The sequence below is a fragment of the Amia ocellicauda genome, chromosome 17 (genome assembly GCF_036373705.1).
Source record: "Amia ocellicauda isolate fAmiCal2 chromosome 17, fAmiCal2.hap1, whole genome shotgun sequence".
Taxonomy (NCBI): domain Eukaryota; kingdom Metazoa; phylum Chordata; class Actinopteri; order Amiiformes; family Amiidae; genus Amia; species Amia ocellicauda.
The window spans coordinates 14,292,302-14,318,682 of NC_089866.1; the positions used below are offsets into that span (position 1 = coordinate 14,292,302).

At 42.4% G+C, this 26,381-nt stretch overlaps 2 protein-coding genes and 1 long non-coding RNA gene across 6 annotated transcripts; 2 read left to right on the plus strand and 1 right to left on the minus strand.

Moving 5' to 3' along the window:
• Window positions 1-209: 209 nt before the first annotated feature.
• LOC136712605 (uncharacterized) lies at window positions 210-8,667 on the plus strand. The gene is made up of 3 exons (XR_010804859.1): window positions 210-646; window positions 3,194-3,309; window positions 3,753-8,667. It is a non-coding gene; the product is annotated as an uncharacterized LOC136712605 (long non-coding RNA).
• A 9,034-nt stretch (window positions 8,668-17,701) lies between these two features.
• LOC136712376 (dynein light chain 2, cytoplasmic) lies at window positions 17,702-20,128 on the plus strand. 2 transcript variants are annotated; one of them, XM_066688928.1, is made up of 3 exons: window positions 17,702-17,806; window positions 18,894-19,031; window positions 19,731-20,128. In XM_066688928.1, the coding sequence occupies exons 2-3, from the start codon at window positions 18,900-18,902 to the stop codon at window positions 19,866-19,868; spliced, it is 270 nt and encodes an 89-aa protein (XP_066545025.1). In that variant the 5' UTR covers window positions 17,702-17,806; window positions 18,894-18,899; the 3' UTR covers window positions 19,869-20,128. The 2 variants fall into 2 exon arrangements, with proteins under 2 accessions (XP_066545025.1, XP_066545024.1); XM_066688927.1 differs by lacking the exon at window positions 17,702-17,806 and adding an exon at window positions 17,878-18,071.
• An 894-nt stretch (window positions 20,129-21,022) lies between these two features.
• On the minus strand, window positions 21,023-26,232 carry coq5 (coenzyme Q5, methyltransferase). 3 transcript variants are annotated; one of them, XR_010804824.1, is made up of 8 exons: window positions 25,996-26,232; window positions 25,082-25,231; window positions 24,626-24,844; window positions 24,375-24,484; window positions 24,173-24,261; window positions 23,157-23,268; window positions 22,129-22,389; window positions 21,023-21,494 (listed from the first exon to the last, which is right to left on the minus strand). XR_010804824.1 is itself a non-coding variant. In XM_066688924.1 (7 exons), the coding sequence occupies exons 1-7, from the start codon at window positions 26,204-26,206 to the stop codon at window positions 22,288-22,290; spliced, it is 993 nt and encodes a 330-aa protein (XP_066545021.1). In that variant the 5' UTR covers window positions 26,207-26,232; the 3' UTR covers window positions 21,023-22,287. The 3 variants fall into 3 exon arrangements, 2 of the variants coding, with proteins under 2 accessions (XP_066545021.1, XP_066545023.1); XM_066688924.1 differs by having other exon boundaries at window positions 21,023-22,389; XM_066688926.1 differs by having other exon boundaries at window positions 21,023-22,389; window positions 24,375-24,481; window positions 25,996-26,231.
• Window positions 26,233-26,381: the final 149 nt, after the last annotated feature.

Genomic DNA, 26,381 nt, shown 5'->3' on the forward strand with positions numbered 1-26,381 from the left:
CAGCTGCTGAGGGGCCGACGGCCTGACAGAGGCGGTAACATCAAGTGGCGTCTGGACCGCCAGGCTGTCGAGACTGGACTGAGGCCATACAAAGTCGTGCGAGGTTGCTGACCCCTTCAACCAGTGTCCGCAGTCCGACTGCAACGTTACAATTAGCAGGATCCGCCATCACTACCCTCACTAGTTTCCATCTGTGTCGTCCGATTCGCCAGTACTGCTCACGTGATCGAATCGAGTCATGTGATTCACGAAATGCCATTTCGTGCACATCGTGTATTAGCAATTTTGTGAACTGAGTGTAAAATTTACTTTGGACAGAACGAACACCCGAGTTTGCATTATGTGTACAAAATGTTGTAAGGGAAAATACATTTCGTGCACAAAATGTAAAAGTTGCATTTCATTTCGTGGACGAAATGAAAACCCTCTTTCATCGTTCCGTCCACGAAATGAATTACAGATATTGACATTTAGTGGTACGAAATTATGTATGACACAAGAATTGGGCACTTTCCCAGGATTCATCGCTTTGCCTCCCTCCTCCAACCCAAGCAGCGCCTTTGCAGCAGCTCCTGGGCTCATTGCACCTGGTGGGGGGTGATCTGATGGACTCATCCTCATGGCAGTCATTGTTCCCTTAGACAAGGTAGGCAAAAAAACAATATTTACCTTTTATTACAGACGTCTATTGGGGTTGTCCGAACTACTGATATAAATACTGTGAACAGGTAGAAGGCAGCATTGCGATTAATGAATCTTGTCAATGGTACTAAATATCTGTGACCTGCAGTGACTACAAATTGTGTTTTCTGGATCACAGAAGATTTGTTGGAGATGTTTTCTCAGGTAAATGTTTAGAAACTACATGTTAAAAGGCATCAAATATATTCAAAATAAAAAAGATGCACTGACATTTAATTTGTCTTAGACTGTCAAACTATAGAAATCAGCAAGACCTCTCATAATCCTATACCTGCTCAAAAAACGATCACTGCTTGGTCCCCTTCCTGGGTATACAATGTTCAGACCACACTAAGACACATTTGTAAAGCATTAGCATGCTACCTAAAGCATAAGATTGCTACACTCCTTAATATGCACACTATGCTGCATTAACCAGTCCAGTAGTTCACAGCAAAACCTAAAAGATATCAGCTTTTCAAAGTCACAAAAATGTGCTGCAGCACTTAATACTTTTTGTATAAAACCATGATTGATGTCGTTAGACAACATCCAATCCATTCCAAAGAGTGAAATTAATAAAGTCAAGATTTTTCCATTCCCTCTGTTGATTTGTGTCCAACATAGCAACATCATTTTGGGAATAACGGTCACTGAAGATATGTTCTGGTCCCAGCTTCTGTGAAAGAGAACAGAGAACAACAGCATTGCTACTGCAGCAAAATGTCAATCTGCACATCTGTCTCAGTTTTTAAAGCAATGCTTTTAGCATGTAGCTTTTACAAAGACAATCACAGCATGCAGAAACAGCCCTGGATTCTCATATTCATATCAGAAAGGCATGATGAAATCTAGTTACTGAACTAATGTATTTGGAAAGCTTAACTGTTTTAGACTGGATTTCTAAAACACAGAATTGCTAGGGATATGAGCCACATTTCCCAGTCTCCTGATTTTAAATTAATTAATATATTGCATATAGATGAAAGCTGTGAATCTGTCCTTTATTGTCTTAAGATTCTTTTAATCAGGAAACTGAAATTTCACGGGTTAACAAATTACAATATAGCAGATATACACATGGTTGAAACTTTCAATTTGGAATGATAGTGATTCAAAATTAATAAAAAACACATACACTGTCATGGTTCCAAGCCCTTTCCCTCTTTCCCTCATATAGTTGCCACTGTTCTCCTACCTTTTCCTTCCCTTCTCCCTGCTATCCTCCTATTATCCCTTCAACATTCCTCCACGCCCATGTGCACGTTTGATCTTTCCCTCTACTCCCATTGGCCCTGCACCTCCCAACCTGCATCTCTGCTCCCTTCTTAAACCCCTCACTGCCCTCACTCAGTGTGAAGTGTTGTCAGTGCAACCTGCGTCACCAAGCCTTGTTTCCAGTGCTCCTTGCTCCTTATTGTTCTTCCTAGCTCTTTGTCTCCAGCCTCTTCTATCTCTCTTGCTTGCTCCCTCTCTCTTGCTCGCTCCCAGTCCTGTCTCGCTCTCTCTCTCATATTCACTGCCACGATATACTCTGGAGGTTTTAAGTGTGGGTGGTGGGGTCCTTCTTCCTTTACATCCACTAAGGAGAGTCCCTGGTATCCAGGTGGAGTGGGGGGTGGACTCTTATACCTATCGTCCTTCTGAGGTGATGTGACACAGTACACTGGCACAATAGACAAGCAGCGGGAATGTTAATGAGGAAAAAGGAAGATGAAAAAAATTATAAATTGTCCAATTGCTTGGTGATAGAAGCGGCTCCAAGAGAAAGTGGAGTTATCTTATTCCACATGATGCAAAAACCAGTCACTGAAGGAACAGATTTCTTCCCATTGCAACGGGTTAGTTTTAGGGGCGGTTCTGGAAAAACATCACTTAATAATATAATATGGAGCCTTGGTGCATTTTGCTGAAGTAGAAAAATCCGAGGCTAGGCCATTTAAAGTAGAAAAAAATAAGTCCGATAGTGCTGTATGCTTGTGGTAACACAAAATTCAGGACTTGCGCACGAACATTGTTCCCTCAGCTTCGCCTGCAAGTCGATTAGTTGGCCAGACATAACTACAGCTCCATCGTATGCTTGACTAGTGCGCATGCATGGTGCCTAAACAAGTGTTTCCACACGCAGCTCTCCAGTCAGGCGATGAGCCGCTGTGCATGATGGGAGCTGAGTAACCTAAACCCCGGCCAGCTTTGCCGTCCGTAGATGGGGTAGTGCAGTACTGTAATCGTAATATGAAAAGATGGACTTGTTCTTTGAGGAGAAAATAAAGGGGGCAAAACAAATACTTACATGACATGAGTTTTAGAGAAATAAATTGATAATATGATACAAATTAAACTGATATTATTAAGCTACATTCTGTCATTTTATTTGCGTCTGGCCAAGCGCAGCTTACCTAGCTTACTATGATCACTCGCTATATATATATATCAGATTATTTCATTCGTATTAATAGTCCATACAAATTCACAGCTTTTTCATATGTTTTAAAGTCTCATCTCTTTCCAGTAGGGTTGCCACCTTTTCACCGGGACAGGCAGGGTCAGCCTGTGCCCGAGTGCTAATTAGGAAAGCTCAAAACACAGAACTGCAGATTCCAGACAACACAGACCTGTTATTATAAGGTAAGTAATAAAAACTACTGATCTGGAAAAGGGATTTGACACCTGGAGCTACACAACTTCAATGCTGGATTTAGAGCTTTACTTCATGCTTCTGAGGCTAATTATGCTCAGCAAATTAATTTCTCATAAGAATAAGGCCACACAACAAAACTGAGATTTGAGCTCTCATTACAAATTATTCTAACAAGTAAGGCACGTGTATATCTGTTCTCAATTGAAGCATTTTAAATAAAAATACAATTATATATATATTGCTCACATGAAATATCAAGCCATTTAGTGTTTATTGTAATGTTTCATTTGTAATCAGGGAAAAAGGGAAGTAGAGAATTAAGCAAGTGCTGAAGTGCTGAAGTGTTGAATTGTTCTCTGATCTTCACAGCGGCCATTCATTCAGCCTGTTCTCTGCAATTTTACTGTTCCTGCGTCTGGTCTTTTCACAGAAACTGCGTGTGAACATCCTGAGCCATGCCGTTAGCCGCCGGAAGTCTTTCATTGCCACCATGTGCGGATAGGGGTCCTGCTTCAGTGGCTCAAAGAGGTTGACAGACGAGGTATGGGGGAACACGGGGGGCATCCCCTGGAGCAAGCCCAGGTCCCGGGACCCATGCACACAGTGGGGAAGCCACATGCACTCCAGGTGTTTCTCCAGCACACCAAGGGCGATTTGGAGCTGCCTAGATAGCTGCCTCTGCGTCCAGTCCCGCGGATCAGGCCATTTGAGCAGCATGTATATGAGGATCGTCTTCAGATGGTAGGAGGTCAGGAAGGAGGACACAGGGTCCTCTGGGCTGAGAGACACGGGCTGGCTGTTGGCGACGGAGAGCATGTGCAGACATTTTAGGTGGCAGGAATTACTTGGCATCTTCTGAGTCACGTCCCGCAGGAAGTGGCCCTCATCCACACTGAACCACTGGACCCAGTGCTCTGGAGGCCGCAGCACGGGTCCCTGGGTGACCAGGAAAGCATTGGTGCCCTCCACTCTCACTGCGGGCACCAGGTTTACGTACAGCCTCTGGCGTGAAGGATTCTCCAATTGCAGCCTGCAGGGACACTCCGCCCCTCCAGAGGTAACTTTCACTTTTTTTCTTTGGCCCCAGGCCTTCTTCAGTGCACTTCCCAGCCACTGCAGCACCAGGGCTGGCTCCAGGTGCTCCCCAGGGCACATCCAGGCCAGGCTGCTCTTTAGCTCATAAGGCCTGGGTGGCACACACTGAGAGGGCGGGGAGGTACTGATTAAACGCACCCTTCCCTGCCCACGGTAATCAGGGGGGGCCTCCCAAGCCAGAGGATTGCTTGCATCATTATAGCCAAGCTCCACTTGGAAGGAGAGAGTGCGGGGCAGGTTGATGACCACCAACATGTCAAAATCAGGCTCCTGCTATCTTCCGCTGCTCCAACCGCCCTCAAACTGACGGCCCACACCCACAAAGCCTTCCTGCAGCATGTCGGTGCACAGCTGGCTGGAGGCCCGTGCCACATCCAGGAGATGTTCCACCACCTCTTGGACAAAACAGATGTCTCTGTCTCTGTCTCCGGCAACACCACCTTTTGAGACTACTTTAAGCTTGCCTATCAGCTGCTTCTTGGTCCAAGCCTCTGGATTTGGCACTGACTCTTCCTGTGGGTTGGCCTCTGGGTCGGCCACTGACTCTTCCTCTGTCTCTTCCTCTGGCTTGACCTCTGGGTCGGCCACTGACTCTTCCTCTGACTCCTCCTCTGACTCGACCTCTGGGTCGGCCACTGACTCTTCCTCTGACTTCTCCTCTGACTCGACCTCTGGCTCGGCCACTGACTCTTCCTCTGACTCTTCCTCTGGCTTGGCCTTTGGCTCCCTCTTCCATCTTCTCCTCCTAGAGCACAGGCCCCAGAAGATTAGCCCACACAGGACCAGCCCCACTCCCAGCAACCAGTTCCCGTGCATTAGGTTCTGAAGCTTCAAGGCACATTCCTCCCAACTCCAGGAAAGCTTAGTGTCCTCTGCTGATGCTCTCTGTTACTCTCAACATGAATGTAAAGGAAATAAAGAGTCAATAAGAGTAAAGCACAGTTGCATCAATTATATTAAGGATTAAAACATCAGATCATAGCCATGGGCAAAATGTTTGGTCTGTCAAAATAAACTATTTGGTATATTTGGAAGAAGCAAGAACCCATTGATAAACTCGGAAATAGCAAATTACCTGGTAGTCCACAGAGACCACTATGGTGGATGACTGAACAAAACATTTATTTGTGAAAATAAATTCCTTTTTTTACTAGCAAACTGATCAGAACAACTCTCCTGGATGTAGGCATTGAAATTAAGATCAACCTATTCCAGAGTGAGGGAAATGTGGAGGAACAAAATAATTTCTAATTTATCTAGGTTGTGAACTTTGTGAATATGAATTCTCTCCCTACCCAACCCACCCCCCACGCTCTCTACTTTTTCTTCCACGTGTACTTCTTGTTGCTCCTTGCTGCCTGAAGCAATGCCTTGTCCTTCAGGAGTCCGGGGTATCATGAACTGAGCGACTCCACTCTGCCCTCTGCTGCTCAGACATGGTGTCCCCTGCTGAATGGTGCTTCAGGACGGACAGTCCACCAGGGCGACAGAAAATGCTGTGGTATTCGTGTCCACTGACAGGGCTGACCCACTGGTGCTCCGTCTGCCACTCAGTCCTATATCTGGACAGCCTCTTTCCTTTTTTGGGCGGACTTGAGCTGGAGGTGACATTATTTGCCCACATTTTTAAAAACTGCACGTCTGAGTCTCTGTGCACAGGGCAGCTATGTGGTGAGCGACAGGGACAGACACTCGCCTGTCCTTCTGATTAAATACTCTACACTATGTCTCATGAAACTCTTTTGGTTTTATTATTTTTCATGTCATTCCAAACATGTGAAAAAAAGTGTATTCATTAGAGTAGGGTGTGCACGAAAATGGGACAGATTGCATCATGTATTGATTCCGTAAGGGACAGTGAATTTTATTTTTCAATACGGGACGATCCCGTATTATACCGGATGGGTGGCAACCATACTTGTGATATGACTCATGACTCTTTTAGTCCCGTTCATATGGATTTGGCAAAGATGTAATGTACAATTTGTCAACTGTTTCAACAACAACACTGAAGTTTCCAGTCTTCCTAACCTCATGTATGAAAGTACTCTGTACATGTATTTGTGAATCTTTACATAAAGGCCTGCTAGATTTAGCATGTACCTCAACTAAATCACAGCAATGTTTGGTACATGCACAATATTTAGGGTTTTGATGTGCACACTTTTGTTTAAAAATGAGTAAGTACACAATGTACCATCTTTCAAGCATACAGTACTGTTTATTTTCTTTAGTCAGTCATAGTTTTGACTGTGATACAGAACTCCATCAACCAAAAAACAGTTGTAAGACCAGAAGCAGTTACTTAGATTTCCACATAACTTGGCAATGGCAAGCCTATATGAAGTTATATTTTCTTGTAAAGGGGGATCCCCAAAACCCTTGACACTTTAATTTAGGATTTCACATTTTTCTGTTCTTCGCTTATTAAAATAAAGTTATTCAGCAAATGACTGAACCTTTGCACTTATGATAGTATGCTTGACCTTTTCTGGCAATTCTCTCCACAATAGAATTTTTCTAGCTATTTGTGGAGGGACATACTGTGTTCTATGAAAATGCTTCAACAGAGTGCACATATTGGATTCAAATGCAAAGGTTGACATAGCCTATAATGCCCCCCAGTGTTTCACAATTTGTGTGCTGTGTGTGAGCAAGTGTTTGTTGAAAGTCATGTGGTCTTTCCTGTACAGTCTTTGCAGACACCGTGATATATATTTTTTCTCTTCAAGTGAATATTGTGATGTTTGGAATTTGTCTCTACATGCAGTTCTAGCACTTGTTTTAAATAAGCTAATAATAATAATGTGTAAAACAGTTGTGTCCAGCACACAAACAGCCTGGGCAACTGTCAGTTCAGGGGCCTTACAAATAAATGCATATTTTTATTAAAAAAGAAAGAAAGAAAAACAAGAGAAGCTTCCAGAGCACCCCAGAGAGTAAAACACAGAAACTAGAGCTAAAAATACTTAGGTTTACTGTTTTCTAAAACAAGAGAACGAGGTGATTGATCCTGGGCGCTGTGAAATGTTTTTTTTTGTTTGTTTGTTTGTTTGTTTGCTTAAAGGAATAACGAAACTAAGTAAGTTGTAGTATGTGTTTACTGTTGTTAAAAAAATGGAAAAGAAAATTAATTGAAAGTCTTGGGGGATTGAGTTATTATAGAAGCATCCAGAAATGGTGAGGAAATTATTTGATTTATCGTTTGTTTAAGTTTGCATGTGCTTTGAACAAAGGTAAAGAATTTGCCATTTTGTGGTAATTCAATTTGTATAATCTCTCTGTGGTATACAAATGTTGATAAGTGAATGTAAGAGGAATCTTTTGAAAGGGAGAAAGTAAAATAATTTTTGATTACAGGTAATTAGATTAACAGAGGTTTATTGTAGATGTAACTTAGATGTAAACTAGTTTAGTACTCTTACACTATACGTAAAAGTATACTTTTATAAACTAGAAAGTGGGCCAGTTTATTCCCAAGAAGTTTTAAAATAATACTTACCAGTATACTACTAGTGCATTTATGTTAGTATACTTACTACATAAAGTATACTTGGGAAATACTTTAACTGTACTTAAGTTTACTTCATAAAATTAACTTGAAGTATACTTCATTTGTGTATGGGAGGAACTGTTTTGTTAATGATTGAGGGACAGTTATAAAAGATGAACGTGCGACCAGACTTCTCTGCAAAATATCAAAGAAAGCCATTTGGTTTGCGGATCCCACATCTCCCCCGGGAAGACAGATCGTAAACGGACTCAGGCTTGATTGGATGAATGGCCACAACATTCCACGTCATTTTCTTATAAAGCTTCACTTGTGTTTGTAAAAACTAAGTTCTCACTGAAGGAATTCCCTGATGTGGTGCTTCCAAGCTAACTTGTTAATAAAATTCCAAGTAGTGGGACTGTAACGTCATAACTTTGTGAGAAATTAACATATTTTAACAAATTATATATAAAGCAATAATCCAGCTCAATCAGATTAAGTAATAATCTAATTTGGTGATGTGATTGATTTTGTGGTGGAGGGTCACAACACTTTGATAGCTAGCCTACTGCCAGTTGCCACCCAGATGATGATAATGATAATGATATACCTAGTAGTAGTCACCAGTTGTCAACTCATGATTTTTGATAGTGTTTTATTTATTGTTTTAAAATCATTAAATCATTTTTTTAATGTGAACTGTGCAATATAGTATTTTCAGTACTGAGTATTTTTGGTATGCACTATTTCTATTTATATTGATTACTAGATATATTTCCTCAACAGTGCAATGTATGTTAATGTCAATAAATAAATACAAATATTAGTCTTTAAGTTTGATATTTTCTCTCCGCCAAAGATGGGCACCATTAAAATGTTTTGCCTATGGCCCCCAAAAGGCTAGGGCCGGCCCTGATTAAATACATCATCCTGCCGCTAAACATACTTGATTGTTTGATATGTTATTAAGAAGGAAAGAAAACAATCCACTGGGAAACTAACTAGTCTACTATTTAGATTTGTTAGCATTCCTTGAACGTATACTGTTATTATAATAGTTTCAACCATTATTCTGAAGTATCCCCAGAGTTTCGAGAAACCTAAGAGACGGAACCCGGAAGCGGGGTGGGGAATTTTGTGTGGCCGGGAACTATTGAATCCTACACTGCGGCAGCTCCAGCGCAGAACCTCTTGCCTGCTGGGTGACAAGCTGTGCGGCTGTGCACATTGTAAGGCATGTGGATGTTTGACCTAATGACATATTTTACGCCTGAGCTGCCGCAGACAGCGAATTTGCTCAGGTCTGGTGCAGCATCTGCGCAGACTGTCGTGAACGCAGTAATTGGGTGTATTGGTCAGTCTCTGCAGACTTCAGTCATTCTGGACAGACACTGTGGACTTTGTGAGCATTCAGTGAACACACCCTATACCGGGGTGAGAGGGTTAGGGAGATGCTGCTTAATAAGTACTCAAAGCATGTTTCTTTATAAAATGTAGGTTTATAATAAAGGTCTAACATGAAGACAAACAACTATGCAAGCATAATCTAGCAGTATATGTAACTGAGGCTGAAAACATGACCCGGCTGATTGTAGATTGATCGCAATGGATATGCATTCGATGTAAATTGTTCAGGATACTGGATTAATTTATTGTCATTTATTGAGCCTTATGACAAAATGCCCTGTCAACAAACAATTACAGGGTGAAAAGACAAGGACCAAATTGTGATGGTTAGACAACTGGGTCAGAGCATCTCCAAAACTGCAGCTCTTGTGGGGTGTTCCCGGTCTGCAGTGGTCAGTACCTATCAAAAGTGGTCCAAGGAAGGAAAAGCGGTGAACCGGTGACAGGGTCATGGGTGGCCAAGGCTCATTGATGCATGTGGGGAGCAAAGGCTCACCTGTGAGGTCTGATCCAACAGACGAGCTACTGTAGCTCAAATTGCTAAAAAAGTGAATGCTGGTTCTGATAAAAAGGTGTTAGAACACACAGTGCAGTGCAGTTTGTTGCGTATGGGGCTGCGTAGCCGCAGACCAGTCAGGGTGCCCATGCTGAGTCCTGTCCACTGCCGAAAGCGCCTACAATGGGCACGTGAGCATCAGAACTGGACCACGGAGCAATGGAAGAAGGTGGCCTGGTCTGATGAATCACGAGTTCAAGGTGTTGACTTGGCCTCCAAATTCCCCAGTTCTCAATCCAATCGAGCATCTGTGGGATGTGCTGGACAAACAAGTCCGATCCATGGAGGCCCCACCTCGCAACTTACAGGACTTAAAGGATCTGCTGCTAACATCTTGGTGCCAGATACCACAGCACACCTTCAGAGGTCTAGTGGAGTCCATGCCTCGACGGGTCAGGGCTGTTTTGGTGGCAAAAGGGGGACCTACACAATATTAGGCAGGTGGTCATAATGTTATGGCTGATCGGTGTATTTAATACATTTAGCTGATTAATATATTCAGCATGAATCATACAGTCTTGCATCGAGTGGCTACATATGTATGGTGTTAAAATATAGAATTTAACGGTACGGTTTTGCTGTTATTACAAATATTTTTTAATACACGTACATGACACGTACATATATTTTGCCTGTGTATTTTATGTCCTTATCAGTAGCATTACTTGTAGTGTAGCTAGCTACTGTTTTTAATTGTACAGTACTCAAGTACTCAGTACTGAAAATATGACGAGAGCACACGCAGAAAACATAAAACATGACTTGATTATCTCCTTACAACAATGAGTTAGTCATTTAAGTGCACCAGTATGTCTACGTGTTGATGTGTTATACAGCTGAAGGCTGTACTTCAGGTTTTTTTTGGACAATCTGTATTTAAAGGCTGCATTGGACCCTGTATTCATACTTCATGCAGTCGTGCTTTCTGAGTTTAGTCACACACATTAGCTGAAGTACTCATCCTGTGCAAATGCTCCGTGTTATTCAGGGAAGCCGTGTACATATTACATGTAGACGTACTGCAATAACCCAAGTACTAGATCTCTGTGTATACCCCAGGTCATTAACTGAAATGGTATACGTGAGTACATTACCCAGGTACTCGTTCTTTACGATTACCCTGGGTCATTTAATAAAGCATTTCTGTCATTACTGTCTGTGAAAGTAAACCTAGATTGTATGTACAAGATCTGAAATTGTTTGCACTACTATGTGTAATATGTTTAACCACATTCTTAGCATTGAAACTTGCATTTACATATAGGCTACAGTATATAGGGCAGGAATGACAAAAATGCTTTATTGAAAGACCTGGGCTGCTCATACAGGACACGATCTTGAGGTAATGTACTCACATATACCATTTTATTTAATGACCTGGGCTGCTCTTGAAGACCACGTACCTGGGGTAATGTTGTGTATACCACTTAATGCAAGATTGTAAGATTCATGTTGAATATATGAATCAGCTAAATGTATTAAATATATAGGTACATGCATACATGGTTATATTTTGTAATAATTGTATTAAGTACAGTATAATAGTGTTATACAGGCTCTAGCCTTCCTTTCTCAACTCCTTCAAAACTAACTCCCTCCTTTGCTCTTTGAAACCTGCAAGGCAGTGAGAGGCGGATCCTCAGAGGCTGTAAAGCATGACTGGTCGAAAGCATCCTCTCCTTCTTTGTAATTTGATTGGATAGATTCAATGACTACCACAGGTAGTTTTGTGAGTCGCAATCCTGGAGCAGGGACGGCCAACCATGAGGAGCATTTACAGGAGCATTTTAAAAGATAGGCACTGAACAGTTTTAACCATTGAAATGAAATGCAAGACAACTATGAAGCAAAATGAAATGGAAATTAAAGATATGACATCAGAACATCTTAATATTCATTACCCGTCTTCCAAAATTTGAATTGGCCAGTGTTTTATGGCTATTGTGCTGAATGGATTCACTACCTTGACAATCTTGTTTTTAGATGATGAGTCAAATGGACTGAAAATAATAGCTTCATTTAGTATTCAACATGTAGTTTGTTTTGATTTTAATGTTCCTTAAAAAATGAAACTGTGTTCTGCATTTGAAAAATATAAAATGCTGAAGGTATATTCCATATTTGTCCACTATGGAACAATTGGTGAAGTTGGTTTTGTGAGGTCTGAATTCAAAAATCAATAAAATGTTAATTATTTTCTGTTAAATAAGTAGTTACTGTTGTGGGCTTAAAGGATACTTTTCACATTTGCAATTATATTAATTAATTTTGTCAATTGTTAAATCTTCAATTTAATACCCACTTTATTGGGAAGGCAATAGACTGGCTTATCTGGAGTCACCAGTGGCAGTGGGGAGGAGTTTGTGGGGATTACAATGCTGCATGTACAAAGGGCTTATATTTTCTATGAACAAGAATATACTTCTTATGCATGACTTGAAAAGCATTACTTATTGCTTTTGGCTGCAGCCACCATTGCAACCCCTGCTTGCATAATCCCTGAAATGAGAAAGTAAAATAAGTTAGAGCCTTTTGTTTTTGGATTCCAAACATTATCTAAACTGCGCCTACAGACTGCAGATCCTTGGCAGTCACTCCTGTCCAGCAGTGGGGGTCCTGGTTGAGGGGGGACTGCAGCCATTATGTAAAGCAAAGGCTTCTGCTCCTCATATTTTTTCCACATTTTTGATTGTGGCTATGTGAAATATAGAACATTTGTTTAATTATATTTTCAGTGTTGTTTTTCTCTTTCTTTAGTATAGGTTTTATGATATTTTATAACTGGAGTAATAAAGGCGGTTTCAGTACTAATTTGCCACAGTAAAATATATCCAGTACAGGCTTTGTGCTGTGCACTCACTATGTACTGTTGTGTGAAAAGGGCTGGCGTGGTCATTTCTAGGATATACGGTCTTTATTGCCCGTGAAATATTTTTTGAATTAAAATAAAACAAGATGGCCGCTAGACCAAAATGCTTCTTTCACAATCTCTTTCTTGATAACCTGTGAAGTGATTGATCTAAAACTTGATGTTTATCATCAATAGGTAAAGTCACCTCAACTTTGAAAATTCTTGTTCCTGTGGTCAATTTTAGCATGATTTGTCATCAGGGTTGGGGAGTAACGGAATACAATCATACGATTTACCTCCATTTACCTCTTACTAAATGATGTGATCTACATCAGTGTGTTATCTGAGCAGCTGAATTAAAGTGCTCTCCAGGTTACATTAACATGAACATGATATTAAACATGTTACTGTGCACATAGCCAGTGAATCCTGTGTTGTGTTTCAGTGCTGTATGTATGGGCTCAAATGGCGGTGATCAGTGATTGTGCAGCTCTTGGCTGCAGGTCTCTGTGCACACAGGGGGTTTAATGAGTCACTGAATCGGTGCTGCTGTTGAAACCGAGACAGTCGAGTCCCATCCCACACAGAGATCACCAGACCAGCCCACCTGCTCACTGATTGGGTCAGGAAGAACTGTCACTCAAACCTGCTGGACCAATGGAGACCCAGGATCCACGCCTCCCTGTAAACCCCGCCCTCACGACAAAACAGTGCCAAAACTCATAAACGAGAAAAAATAAATCGAATGCAAAGAAACTGGTGGCGAAAGCAAAAATTGCAGCATCTCAAGCAAAGACAGGAACTGCAGGTAAGCACGGCAGAGGTTTGCTCTTGATTTAACATTTTTTGCTTTTTTTTTTTTTTGCTTTCGGTACATTTTTTTGTTTGTTTACAATTCTATACATTTTGCATTCGATATCTGGTATCCGAACCGTGTAAAAATAAAGCATTGTTGTTACTTACCCATTCTTGTAGTCATGTCCTGGGGTCCCATCAAGCGTGCCCAGGGAGAGAGAAAAGGGAAGGGGTATAGCGAGTTTTGCTCTCACCTATAAATTGGGGTGGCATAGTCGTGATCACTTGTCCTAGCAAGCCCCCTTAAGGTGTGGGATCCCATCGAGGGGCAAATGGATAGGCTACATTTATTTATGTATATGTAGTGTTTTTAAGACAACGTAATAGGACAGGTTCATGCACTCTGTATGGAAGCAATGCGCCACCTCCAGAAACCGCAATACTCCTGCTTCAGCCTTATTTCTCTCAGCTCCCAGGGGCCACACACTGCATGTTTTAACCCTCCAGTTTGGCGCCTCCAGAAGCCCATATTGCTTTAGCCTTACTGGTCTTAGCCTCCATTTCTCGCATTTTATGTGATCCAGGGTCGGGGCCGGGGGGGGCACAGGGTCCCCTGCTGAAATCTGACTGGCCCCCTGAGTGCCCCACCCCTAAGCCAATATATTTTTTTAATTCATTGTCAATTTCCCGTGTGCATATTCTGGACAATGTGGTGCGTTTTGCTAAAGTTTTTTCTTATTTTGCCTTTTTTGTGTACTGCCCGGCAAGAATCGAGGCGAGAGGGAGCAGCTCTCTTAAATTAAACACACTGCGGCTGCGCTCTGCTCTCCACATGCGCACAGCCACACTAAAGATCCGTTTCAAGACAAGACAGTTTGCAGTAGGTTGATCGTTTAAATACTCTTGCTGTGCTGAATTTTATGTCTGCTACGACATTGACAATTTGAATGGTGATAGCTAAGCTACACTAGTTTACGGTTACCATACATACATTTTTAACCAGACTTTTTCTGTCCTTTAATCTCCGTCCGGCGGGATTATTTTAAATATCTAAATGTCCTGGATTTGCCTGTTCATCCGTTTTCCAGCACTGAGCTACAGTCCCGGAGCGAGTTTAACCCTTCCGCCCCAGCAGCGCTGCAGCTGGATCATCAGGGGCGTGTCCAGGGAGTGGCCTGGGGTTATCCTAAACTATGATCATTATCTGCCGGGACTTTAATTTCAACTGTATAACGACTAACTAACCTTTCGTTTTTAGGTGCAATTCAGTCTTAAACCTGAGCGGCAGTAATAAGCCAGTGTAGTGTCTAGCCTGCCAAAAACCCAGAGAAGGTTTTTGATTTTGAACGGGGCGGTTATCGTTGAGTACCAGCTGCCAATAAATCAACAGAAGAGCGGTCGGTCAAGCACATGTCAACAAGTCTCCGGGGATTCCATGAGTAGACTTGATACACATACTGTGCCAGCGGTTACAAAAGTTTTAGCTATAGTAAGCTAAAAAGTTTTCCCCGTCTTTCTTGATTTCCATGATGCTTGCTAGCAAACCTGTCGTCATTGTTTGGTTATTGTCAACGATGCTAACGCTATCTGTGTAGTTTGACACAATGAATAACTGGCATGATTGCTTACACACCCACCCAGTCATAATTAAATGGGCAAGATATAAAGTGAGATGCATCATGCGACGATTACAGTAGGAAAATAAATCTCTTCAAGTACTTTACATTGGTAATATCGATGACATTGTGGTTAATTGCCAGACATTGAAACTAAAGTTGAAACAAGTCAATTATATGTGTAAAAGTGCAGTACTCATTATTTGATTTTAGTCATATGGGTTGGGTAACATACCACTTAGCCTACTTAGAAAAAGGCAGATTTTATTATCATTCTGATGACAACTTATGTGTTTTTGTAGACTCGGACAAGGATACTGGCAATGAAGGCCCTTCAGCTCCACCTGCACATCAGGGTATGTATGCATTTGCCTTCTTTAAAACTTTATCTGCTTTGATTTGGGATGGGGATGTTTCACTTTTGCTATACTTTTATACAGTGGTTTTATACTGTCATTCATGGCAAAGCCCAATTTTTATCAATACAAGTTTAAATAAGCTAAATGACTAATTTCACATACAATTTTTTTTAAATCCCTGTATTGCTTCAGGTGTGTCAAGTCAGCCACTCTGAGTCAGAAAATCATAATGCCAGCATGCCAGCAGGCCGTGTCACGTGGCGATAGTGATGTGGCAGCCCTTGTTGCCCCACCTGGACCTCATGGTATGCCTTAATTCAATTTTCATGTACAATATATTAAGTAAAATATTTTACTTCATTAAATTCTCACATATGTGACTTACATGACACTTAATGCAAGATCTGATTCTCATGCTTTTGTCACTTTCAGATATTTCACAGTCAAGAGCAGCAGGTCCCACTCAACCTCGTTTAAAGATTTTTCCAAAAAACATCCATGGTGAGAAGAGAAGATCATTCAATCCATTGTGGTATAACCTGCATTCATGGCTTGAATACTCATAAAGGAAAGATTCAGCCTACTGTTATGCATGTAGACACTTCTCCCTGCCTAATGCGTCAGAATCTGTTTTCACTTCAGAATCAGGCTCTTCACATTGGGAAAAAGCAATGTTCAAATATGGTGGCTTTAAGTTGCATGAGAAATCTGAGTCTCGCATTAATGCCATGTTTGCTTGGAATGAGCACAAAAGGGTAGCGCTTACAGATTCTTCTACATTAGACATGATTAACAAAAAGTATAAAAAGAAAGTTGAAGATAATTACATTAAAACAGTTGCAGATGTACTGCTTTTGACAGCAACACAGAATATAGCACAAAGAGGTCACTGTGAATATGAAGAATCTGAAAACAAAGGGAATTTCTTAGAAATTCTAGAATGCAATAATAATTTATTTGTGACAAAAATAGAAACTAATATCATTCAATTATATTACTAAATAAGTAATATGAAGCCTCTGCTAGATTACAGAAAGAAACAGATAATACCTGTTTTTGTTTGTACTATATCAATTGTTCAAGTGACACAACTGGGCAAGACAGGACTAGAGTAACAAAGGGAAATGATGGTGGTAACAGAAGTGCAAGCTTTGTCCTCAAGCAACATATTATTGAATGACCATGTCATCTGAGCAAGACATTACAGATTAGCCTACAGATTAGTTGATGAACTGTCTGTTGCTGTGCACAATTTGGCCTCTTTAGATAGGCCTGTGGGGCTATAGGGGCTGATGTAGACCAGGGCTGGATCCATGTAATTCTTACTCTGTCCACATGGTGGAGACAATCATGATAAAATAAAATTCATGCACTTTGTTCATTTTGTGGTGGTGTTTTCTTTAATCAATTAATCAAATCGAGGGTTTGATGTCGAATGGCCTTAGTGAGCCTCAGGTTCAGCAACAGTAATTACGTGTTATATAATTGAATCATGGGCTTATATTTGTATATCATATAATGCATACAATAGTGGAGTGCTGTACTTTAAAGCTGTTAGATGATGTCCAGTTGAAATAAACACTAAGAAAATAATCACAGGTTTCCGTCTAAAAGTATACCGGTTTTTAATACTGTGAATTGCACTAGTGTGGGTGAATCCTATGACACATCAATTCCAGAGCGTATTTGCGCATTCTCACTTAAAATAAAGGCTGTTAAATAACTGGTACAATATCAAATGCACTTTTAATTAAGTTAATTGCTTTAAATAGAAATAAGTCATCAGATGGCTCTTAAACATGTACACAGTACAGTAGCCTTCATTGCATTGTTTCAATTTAAATGTTTCAAAGTAAACATTTAATTTTACTAGTTTATTTTAATTGTAGCTTTTATAATATCTAGATGCTTATGAATACACTATGTAATACTATAACATACCACACAGTGAAACATCTGATAAAGAAACTAAAACACTATAAACGCTTATTTTAAACAATCTTTAAAACAATTATTTCTCTTCACCACAATCGCTCTTTCCATATATGTCTGTATGTCAGTCGCCGTGGCAACCAACGCGGCGTCTAACAGTGAGGATGCTGGTCTGAAATAAATTGCAGAGATAAAGACCAAGAGAGTTGTGCAAAGTGAGCCAATCGGATGAATGTTTTCACTCCTGTTAGCCAATAGGGAGCTTACTTGGGTGGGACCCTGCAGCAGAAGTACTCGGCGTTGCTCAGCCACCGCCGGACACCGCAATTATAGAGTGGAGGCGACGGATCAGACAACGGGAAGAGTAGCAGCAACACCGAGTGAGTACCGCGCCTTTACTGGTGTGCCCTGGGCGGGGGGTTGCTCTCCGGAGTTTGATCTATGTGGAGGAGAGAAATAAATGTGCATTTAAGAGTGAGGAAAGTTAGGTAGAAATAAACAGCAGCCCGGCTGATGCGCGTAAACATGGGTTCGTCACATGCGATTTAGCAACATCACTGCAACTATCGATCAGCTGAGTTCGTGTTTTTCAATGGACAAATGCGTGCATCTGTCCCCAGTGAAGAACGGGCTGACTGCAGTGGGGTGAGTTCAAATAGCTCATAACAATGACCGTACCATTACCTGATGCGTATGTGCACCACAGTGGGCGGCCTCCTGTTCCCACTGCGTGGCGAGGGGGCTCTCCTTGTGCTTCGGGCCGCAGTGTGTGGCAGCGGTCAGGGCTCTGGAGCGGGGGGTCGTGGGTTCAGTCCCAGGTGGGGGGCTCTGCTGTTGTACATGTAAACAAGGTACTGTACCCACTACCCAGACTGCCCCAGTAAAAACCCATCTGTATCAATGGGTAATTGTATGTAACCACAATGTGATGTATTGTAACAATTGGAAGTCGCTCTGGATATGGTAACTGAATATAATAAAATCTTAGGAAGAGGACCTCCTTCTGCACCCCCACCGCCTGGTGGCCTTTTGTATTCAAAATTTAAAAGTTTCGTAGATCAGCATTAATATTCTCCTTATTCAGAATGAAGATTCTCTAAACTGTATTGTGTTGAAGTATGAAAAGCATCTTTTAAAAGTCTTGAATGCTTATTTTTCAATACCAGTTAAACTGGCAGCTCCAGTAACCTTGGCCCCCCTGTACCACTCCCTTGATCCAGTCTGTTTGAAGTGGCTGTTGGAGGTGCCAGTGAATGGTAGCGACTGCTCTGTTCTGACCCCACCTGGAGACACGGCCAGAGATCTTGATTTGGACCCAGTACAGTTACTACAGCTGTGTACTGCTCAGAGCCCAACAGTCGCTTCATACTTTGTTCTACATCCCCGTTATTCCCTTCTGCAGCATCTGCTATATCTGTTTATGTTTGACATAACCTTCAGTTGAATTGTCTTTGCTGTTGTCTGCAGGGCACCATGTCTGACAGGAAAGCCGTCATCAAAAACGCAGACATGTCTGAGGATATGCAGCAGGACGCTGTGGAGTGTGCCACCCAGGCTCTTGAGAAGTACAACATTGAGAAGGACATAGCAGCATACATCAAGAAGGTACTTCATATGCTTTCAGGCACAAACGCTATGGCTGTTTCCCCGCACTGCCACATGTTGAGGAATCGGGCACACCCTCTCCAGTGCCTGCCTATGCTTGTGGGAAGCCATAACACACTGCAGTAGAACAGTAATAGCTTGTACACCCTTCCTGCATTCACACTGGGCTTTGAAAAATGACTGAAAAGTGATTGTCCCCCATGTTTCCATTTTGAGTGGGATGTCATATGCACCCCAGCTGGTCCTGAAACTGCAGCCTGAGAGAGCGGATGTCAAGGGAGGGTGGCTGGTCTGCACCATTGTTGCTTGAGGAGGACACTTAATTTGTGGTCTAATTTTATATAGGTTGTACATCAGATTATACACCGTGTAGATCACACGGTATAACAACAATATATTACTTGCTCATCTTTCACAATGACAGCCAATCATAGAATAAACCTTTAGTACAGGTGATCCAAGCAGAAATTGATAGTCAGCTATTAAAACATATCAGAGGTCTGTGCATCCTCTTATTCATTACATAAAGAGACGGTCTGCTCGTGACCTTCACACTGCCCTGCTGGCTCTGCTACAATGACCCATGGCTGCAAGAAGCACATATAACTGAACCGTTCTTCTGACATCTGGCTGCTACAGATCCACAGTGGAAGAAACTGAAATTTTCTTAATCATTCTAATGTTGTTTTGTGTTTTTAGGAGTTTGACAAAAAATACAACCCTACCTGGCACTGCATTGTGGGCAGGAACTTTGGCAGCTATGTCACCCATGAGACCAAGCACTTCATCTACTTCTACCTGGGGCAGGTGGCCATTCTTCTGTTCAAGTCAGGATAAAGACACTAACCCAGTGGCCCGCAGTACAGTCCAAAACATCCCTGTTCCAGGCACCAGCAGACGGACTGCTCTGCGGAGCTCCAGCTCTGTGACGGCTCATTGGCATTCACAGTGCAGGGACCTCCACATTTCTGTGCTGCTTCACTTTTTTCCCTTACTGGTAGAAATGTCCATGCATCAAATACTAGTATTTATTTTTATTCATTTTCTATACAGCAAAGAAACCGTGCTCCTCAAATAAAAGTCTTTTTTAGAAAACATCTGGTGCCTCTGTGTGAGTATGTAATGCAGATTCAGGGTAACGTAGGTGTGTGGCTCTGAGCACTACTGTCAGTTTATCCTTCTCCTTAAAATACCTTTAAACGCCTTATATTGAATAACAAAAATACATTTACCTGAATAGGTGGGTCTTTCTCAAATGGCCATTGGATACCATGTAGCTTTGGCTAAATTGGTTAAAGTAGTTTTGTTCACAAGTTAAATTAATACAGGGGAGTGTTTTTCTTTCTTTTTAAAACACAAGTGTTTGATAAATTAACAGTAATGACAAAACCTAACTGGATTATAACAGTGATTTCAGAATAAAAGGTGTACATATTGGCACAATATAATAAACTAGAAACATTACAGATGGAAAGGATATGGGCTCTTTTAGATGTTTTTTTTTTTTTTTCAACATAGCCTGAACTATAACAAGACAGATTTAATGTTGTAATAATTCATGATTAACAATATAAATAAAAGCCTAAATATGATTCATTCCAATTGAATATTTCCCTGAGAACCTGGGGGCAAATGCAGCAACTAGACGCTACATTCTGCAGTAGTCAGTCAGTAAAGGCCCATCTGCTCAGAATGGTTACTGTCCACACTTATTTGGTCAACCGCAGGGAGACATCCCCATCATGATACATAATTGTGAGCCATTTGGGGTTACTCAGTAATTCATTATATTATTTTTCAAAATAGTTTCTGATAATTCGATGACTGCAATTAACTCTAACCATGGGTGACGTACAAACTTGTCATTAAACATTGGGCAGTTTAACTTAGTTTCCCAACAGAACCTCTATTTTTAGTACCTTTCATGTGTTCCTCAAAGTCTCTTGTTATACAAATACTGTTGTATCAGTCCAATACAAATACAGTAACTGAAGAGTTTGAACTTTTCATGGTTTAATTTGTAAGGAAACAAGTTTTAGTATTTTGAATTAACAGGCACTACAATTGTCTTTTTAAATTGGTTCGGTCTCAGTCTTCTGTTTGGTGTTTTTTTGTTTCAAAGAAACAAACGGCATAGTTAAATTATTTTATTTAATAATTGTAAAAGCATTTAAATTTATACTGGGATGTGTGGCGAGTCCTTTGGCTAGTGGCTCCTGCAGTTGGTGTACTTCCTAGTCTCTCAGGCAGACAGCTCTGCTGTATCCTGTTACAGCTTCTCATGGTGTTTGTGTGCATCAGCAGTGGCACTGAATACAGAAAGTACATCCAAGTACAGCAGCCCTCAGTGATCAATGGGAGGCTGTCATTTCCCTTAAAAAGAGTCTGTCATCCCCACTGAGGACTGGAAACCTGATGCCTCTTCTCTGGCTGTTCGAAACAAAGTCATTGTTGTCTGTAAAGCTGCAACAGACAGTAGTGTCAGGAAGGGCCTTTGTAGCAGCACTAAATAATTCTTACACAATCCAGATATATCAGATCACTGAAAAATACATCAGAAATTCAATTTTGCTATATTGCAGCTCTGTAATAAAGGTAATTTACCGTAATTAAGAGTATTTACCCATTTGTTTTTAAATCAACAAGCTACAAGCTGGTGGAGTACACGTCAGCACTGTTACTCACATTTCATTTACTGTTTAAATGGGGTGAGGAATCTGGCATGAAATATACTATATATATACACAAATATTGAAGTTGATACAGTATATTAGAAAAACCTAAACTGACAATAGGTCTGAATTGCATGTCTCCTATTTTCCATGTCCAGTCAAAGTCAAACCTCTCATGCAGGCCCGATTAAAGCTTTAATCAAATGGAAATGGTGTGCTATGCCTTTGATGTAAAGCTTTCCGCAAGTATCAGGAAACTGTGAATATATATATATATTGTACCAGTTCCAACTTGTCCTTTATACATGGTGTAACTCTCTACTCCCGCTAACTACTGGAATCCAGTTAACAATCCAGTAACTTTTTGTTTCCAAGAAATACAGCAGTGTGCAAGCATGTCTACTGAAGACACTCTCAGAACTCACTGTTCCCCACCACCAGAGCCGGGACAGGACCCTGACAGCAGGCTTTCAGTCTGCAGTTCGTTTTGTCTGGCCGCTCCAGCTGAGCTCTGCAATGGTGCTGGTTCCAGAGCTGGCATGTGAATCTCTGGGTTGACGGCAAGCAGCTCCAGAAAGACCACCTCAGAGTTTGAACCCGGAGTGTATGGCCACCACCCCTGCCGTCAGGTTCTGGAACTGGACCTTATAAAAGCCAGCATCCTCGATCAAGGCCTTGAACTCCTCCTGGAGAAGCAGAGAGCAGTCTTCATATTGCGGTTCAATTTGATCATTAAAATGTGCTCTGAAACCATGCTCTCCAGATGGTTGGGTGTACCAGTCCACTGGTGCAGGTTTGAGCAGCGAGAGGTGGAGACTGCACTAACCTCTACAGCAAAAAGGTTAGAGCACTGGTTCCCAGTCCTGGCCCGGGACAGGTTAGGCCCATAATATTATTCTACAACACTGCTTCCTAGTCCTGCCCCAGGGCCCACTGTCCTAAACCAATGATGGGCCCAATCAGGAGGTAATTAATCATTAAGGTCAAGTTAAATATAAAAGCACCTGAATTCCCACTAATTTTAATAACCAATGAATGAATGGAGTCAAATGAAGCAAATTACTCCATTAAAGTTTCAGTTAATTCACAGAGTGCAGATGGGTCAAAACATTGCGGTACAGTGTGGCTGGGAACCAGTGGGTTAGATTGACTTGCTCATTTATATTGTACTTCTCTACTGTACTTATAGTGTCAATAAAAAATACCAAAGCTCAATAAATATATTAATAATATTAAGGCAGTGCCCAAACCCAGCAGGCCTGAGCCCAGCTAAATTGGTTGATGTCTCTGACACAGAACAGTAATGTCAGAATTTCTCTCTGCCAATTCTGAGAGCAATGCCAACAGTTGCTCTGGACTCCCTGTCCTGCAGAGTAGTGAAAGAGGTTTGCAGACTCTCTGTAACAGCACTGTCCCACAGGTTGCAAAACTAAGCCCCTCCCACCCTGGTCACCTGGTCTGGGAAGCGCCGGATGCTCTCCACCAGATACTGATACGACTTCCAGTCCCCTGCGATGACTTCACCCAGAACTGGGATCAGCTGGAAACTGTAGGCATCATAGAGCCTGCAGACAGAGCACAGGGATGTTACAATGTACAATGGACAGAGGGCTGCCACTGTGCAGGCAATTCAGTGGAGCGTCATCTGTCCCTGAAACGCTGCACACAGTGTGACACTGACAAACTAAGCACCAACTAATATCCGGTATGTATATCACCCTTGACATGTATGAACAGGGCAGGTGGCCATAGAAAGTCCCTCATCTGAGATTACTCAAAAAAACTAATTCCTGTAAATGCTCATCAAACCTTGTTTTTTTGGTACAGTACTACCAAGACTGACAGTACAAGATGGTGCATAATATATTTAATAGTAGTCACTGTAGATATAGTATCAGAGAACTATCCCCACAGGTTTGTTTTTCCATTACTTTTAATACTGCCATGGCAAACTCCAGACTTGAACTAAGCAGTAAAATGTTCCACTTTTACACGATGAGTAACAATCATGCACCTGTTAACATTTTTAGCTGGTTTATGTTTTCCCAATTTACCCAACAGTGACTTTAAAAAAAGTATGGGGGGGGGGGGAAATCAGCTATTGTTTGCTTAAATAGGAGGGCTTACTACTTATCAGGAGCAAATACTGTACTATTCAGGTTCAACTATAGTAAAAAAGTCAACACTTTCCTCTGCTGTTGTCAGGAACATGCAAGAGATGCTATGAGCAGAACATAACCCTACCAGCATGTCCAAGTGAGTTTCTCACGCCAGTAAGACATTGTGTTCATCTGCTCTCCTTCACATCTATTGGTGCCATTTTCCCAACCGCAGACATTTCACAGAGCTTGATAACTGGATGGCATAGGGGCTTATCTCCCACTCTCTCCGTCTCTTCTGCCTTCATTTCATGGTGTCCCTCTCCTCTCCCCCCCCCCCCCCCATCTACTCTCAGCCCCCTTTCCTCACCTGGACAGGATGGGGTTGGAGATTCGACTGAACTCCAGACACAGGAAGCGACCCCCTGGCTTCAGGACCCGGTGTGCTTCCTGCAAAGCCTGACTCCAAAACAAACAAAGTGCCAAACATTAGAGGGGCTATGGCCGCTTCTCTTGTACCAACCCTCACCTGCAGCACAAGTGGCCACAGGCATTGCATAAGGGGGCCTCACCTGCTCTATGTGTGTGACATTGCGGATCCCAAAGGCGATGGAGTAAACATCAAAACTGTCATCCTCAAATGGCAGCTCCTCCGCATCACCCACCACCCAGGACAGGCCTGCTTACACACACACATACAGAGAGATTGGAGGCCTTAAAACTAGTTCACTTATTTAACTTGCAAGACACTGGCTCAATCATCACAACATACCTCTGAGGGAGGGAGGGAGAGAGAGAAAGAGAGACACAGACAGAGCGCTACCTGTGTGATACCCAAGGTCGTCCGCACGCTGCTTCCCCACTTTCAACATCTCCTTGTTGATGTCGCACACAACGGCCCGTGCCCCGTCCCCCGTGGGTCTGCTGCGGTACACATCAGCAATCTGCTGCCAGGAGACAGTTTGCAGAGAGCGAGCCGCCCGCCGTGCTCGGCCAGCCTCCTGCCAACGCACGAACTCCAGGAACCGGAACGAGATGTCCCCTGAGGACGTCCGACATAGAGACACTGAGACTGAGAGACACTGGGACTAAGAGACACTTGTTTTATCTGCGTGTATGTGTACACCCGTTTAAATCTGCATGTGTACATGCTTCTTTGTGTATGTGTATACCTGAATGTCTGTAAATGTTTCTTGGTCTCTGTGTGTACATATACCTATTTCTCTTCGTCTGTGTATACGTATACCAGTTTGTGTGTGTGTTTGCTCGTCTGTCTCACCTGTGCCGCCAGCGGTGTCCAGAAGCTGCATCCCGGGGGCAGGGTTCATCACACGCAGCAGGGAGTCCTTCCACAGGCGGTGCACTCCCAAACTCATTGCATCATTCATCACATCGTACCTCTGAGCCACGTTCTCGAACACCCTGTACACTGCACGCACACACACACACAGTTACACCCTGTACACTGCACACACACACACACACCGTTACACCCTGTACACTGCACACACACACACACCGTTACACCCTGTACACTGCACACACACACACACCGTTACACCCTGTACACTGCACACACACACACAGTTACACCCTGTACACTGCGCACACACACACACAGTTACACCCTGTACACTGCACACACACACACACACAGTTACACCCTGTACACTGCACACACACACACACACAGTTACACCCTGTACACTGCACACACACACACACACAGTTACACCCTGTACACTGCACACACACACACACACAGTTACACCCTGTACACTGCGCACACACACACACACAGTTACACCCTGTACACTGCGCACACACACACACACAGTTACACCCTGTACACTGCATACACACACACACACACACACACACACAGTTACACCCTGTACACACTGTGCGCGCACACACAGACTGAAGTAGCATCATCCCAACAGCAGTGAAAATGAAGTTCCCTCACTGCATTTACTTTTGCGCCGGACAGCTCAGTCACAGACAACAGTGACACACTATACTGTGAGAAACAGACAGCGCCGACTTCCATATTTACATCTACACGAGATATTTTGACTTCTCTACTATATTAACTCGCACACAGACAGCACTATTGTGAGTTTCTCTGTGGAGAAAATGTCACACGATATTGCGCTTCTCTCCTGGGGTCACATTCATCACACACTGACTAACCTTTCTTCGCCTTCTCCTCTTCCGATACTGTCTCGAAGCCGAAGTGTGCGGTTCTGTCTTCGCGACCAGAGCTGCAGTTCCGTCTCCACAGGTCGGTTCGGGACGACCCGCTCAGAGGCACAGACGGGATCTGACACCTTGATCGGGCGGCGAAAAGACGAGGAACAACACCAACAGTTCTGTAGGTGAAGCATGCTGTGGAGGCCGCCATGTTATCGTGACCTCCATCGAGTCACGTGACATTAGTACAGCGTATTGTAGCCAATAGTTAGTGATGTCGTAATAACCCTGCGACAATGAGACACAGCCACTTATGTCCTTGTGGGCGCCTTCTTGTTGCGCAGTTCTGCACAGATCTGCAACATTCCAACGATCCCATTGGTGGA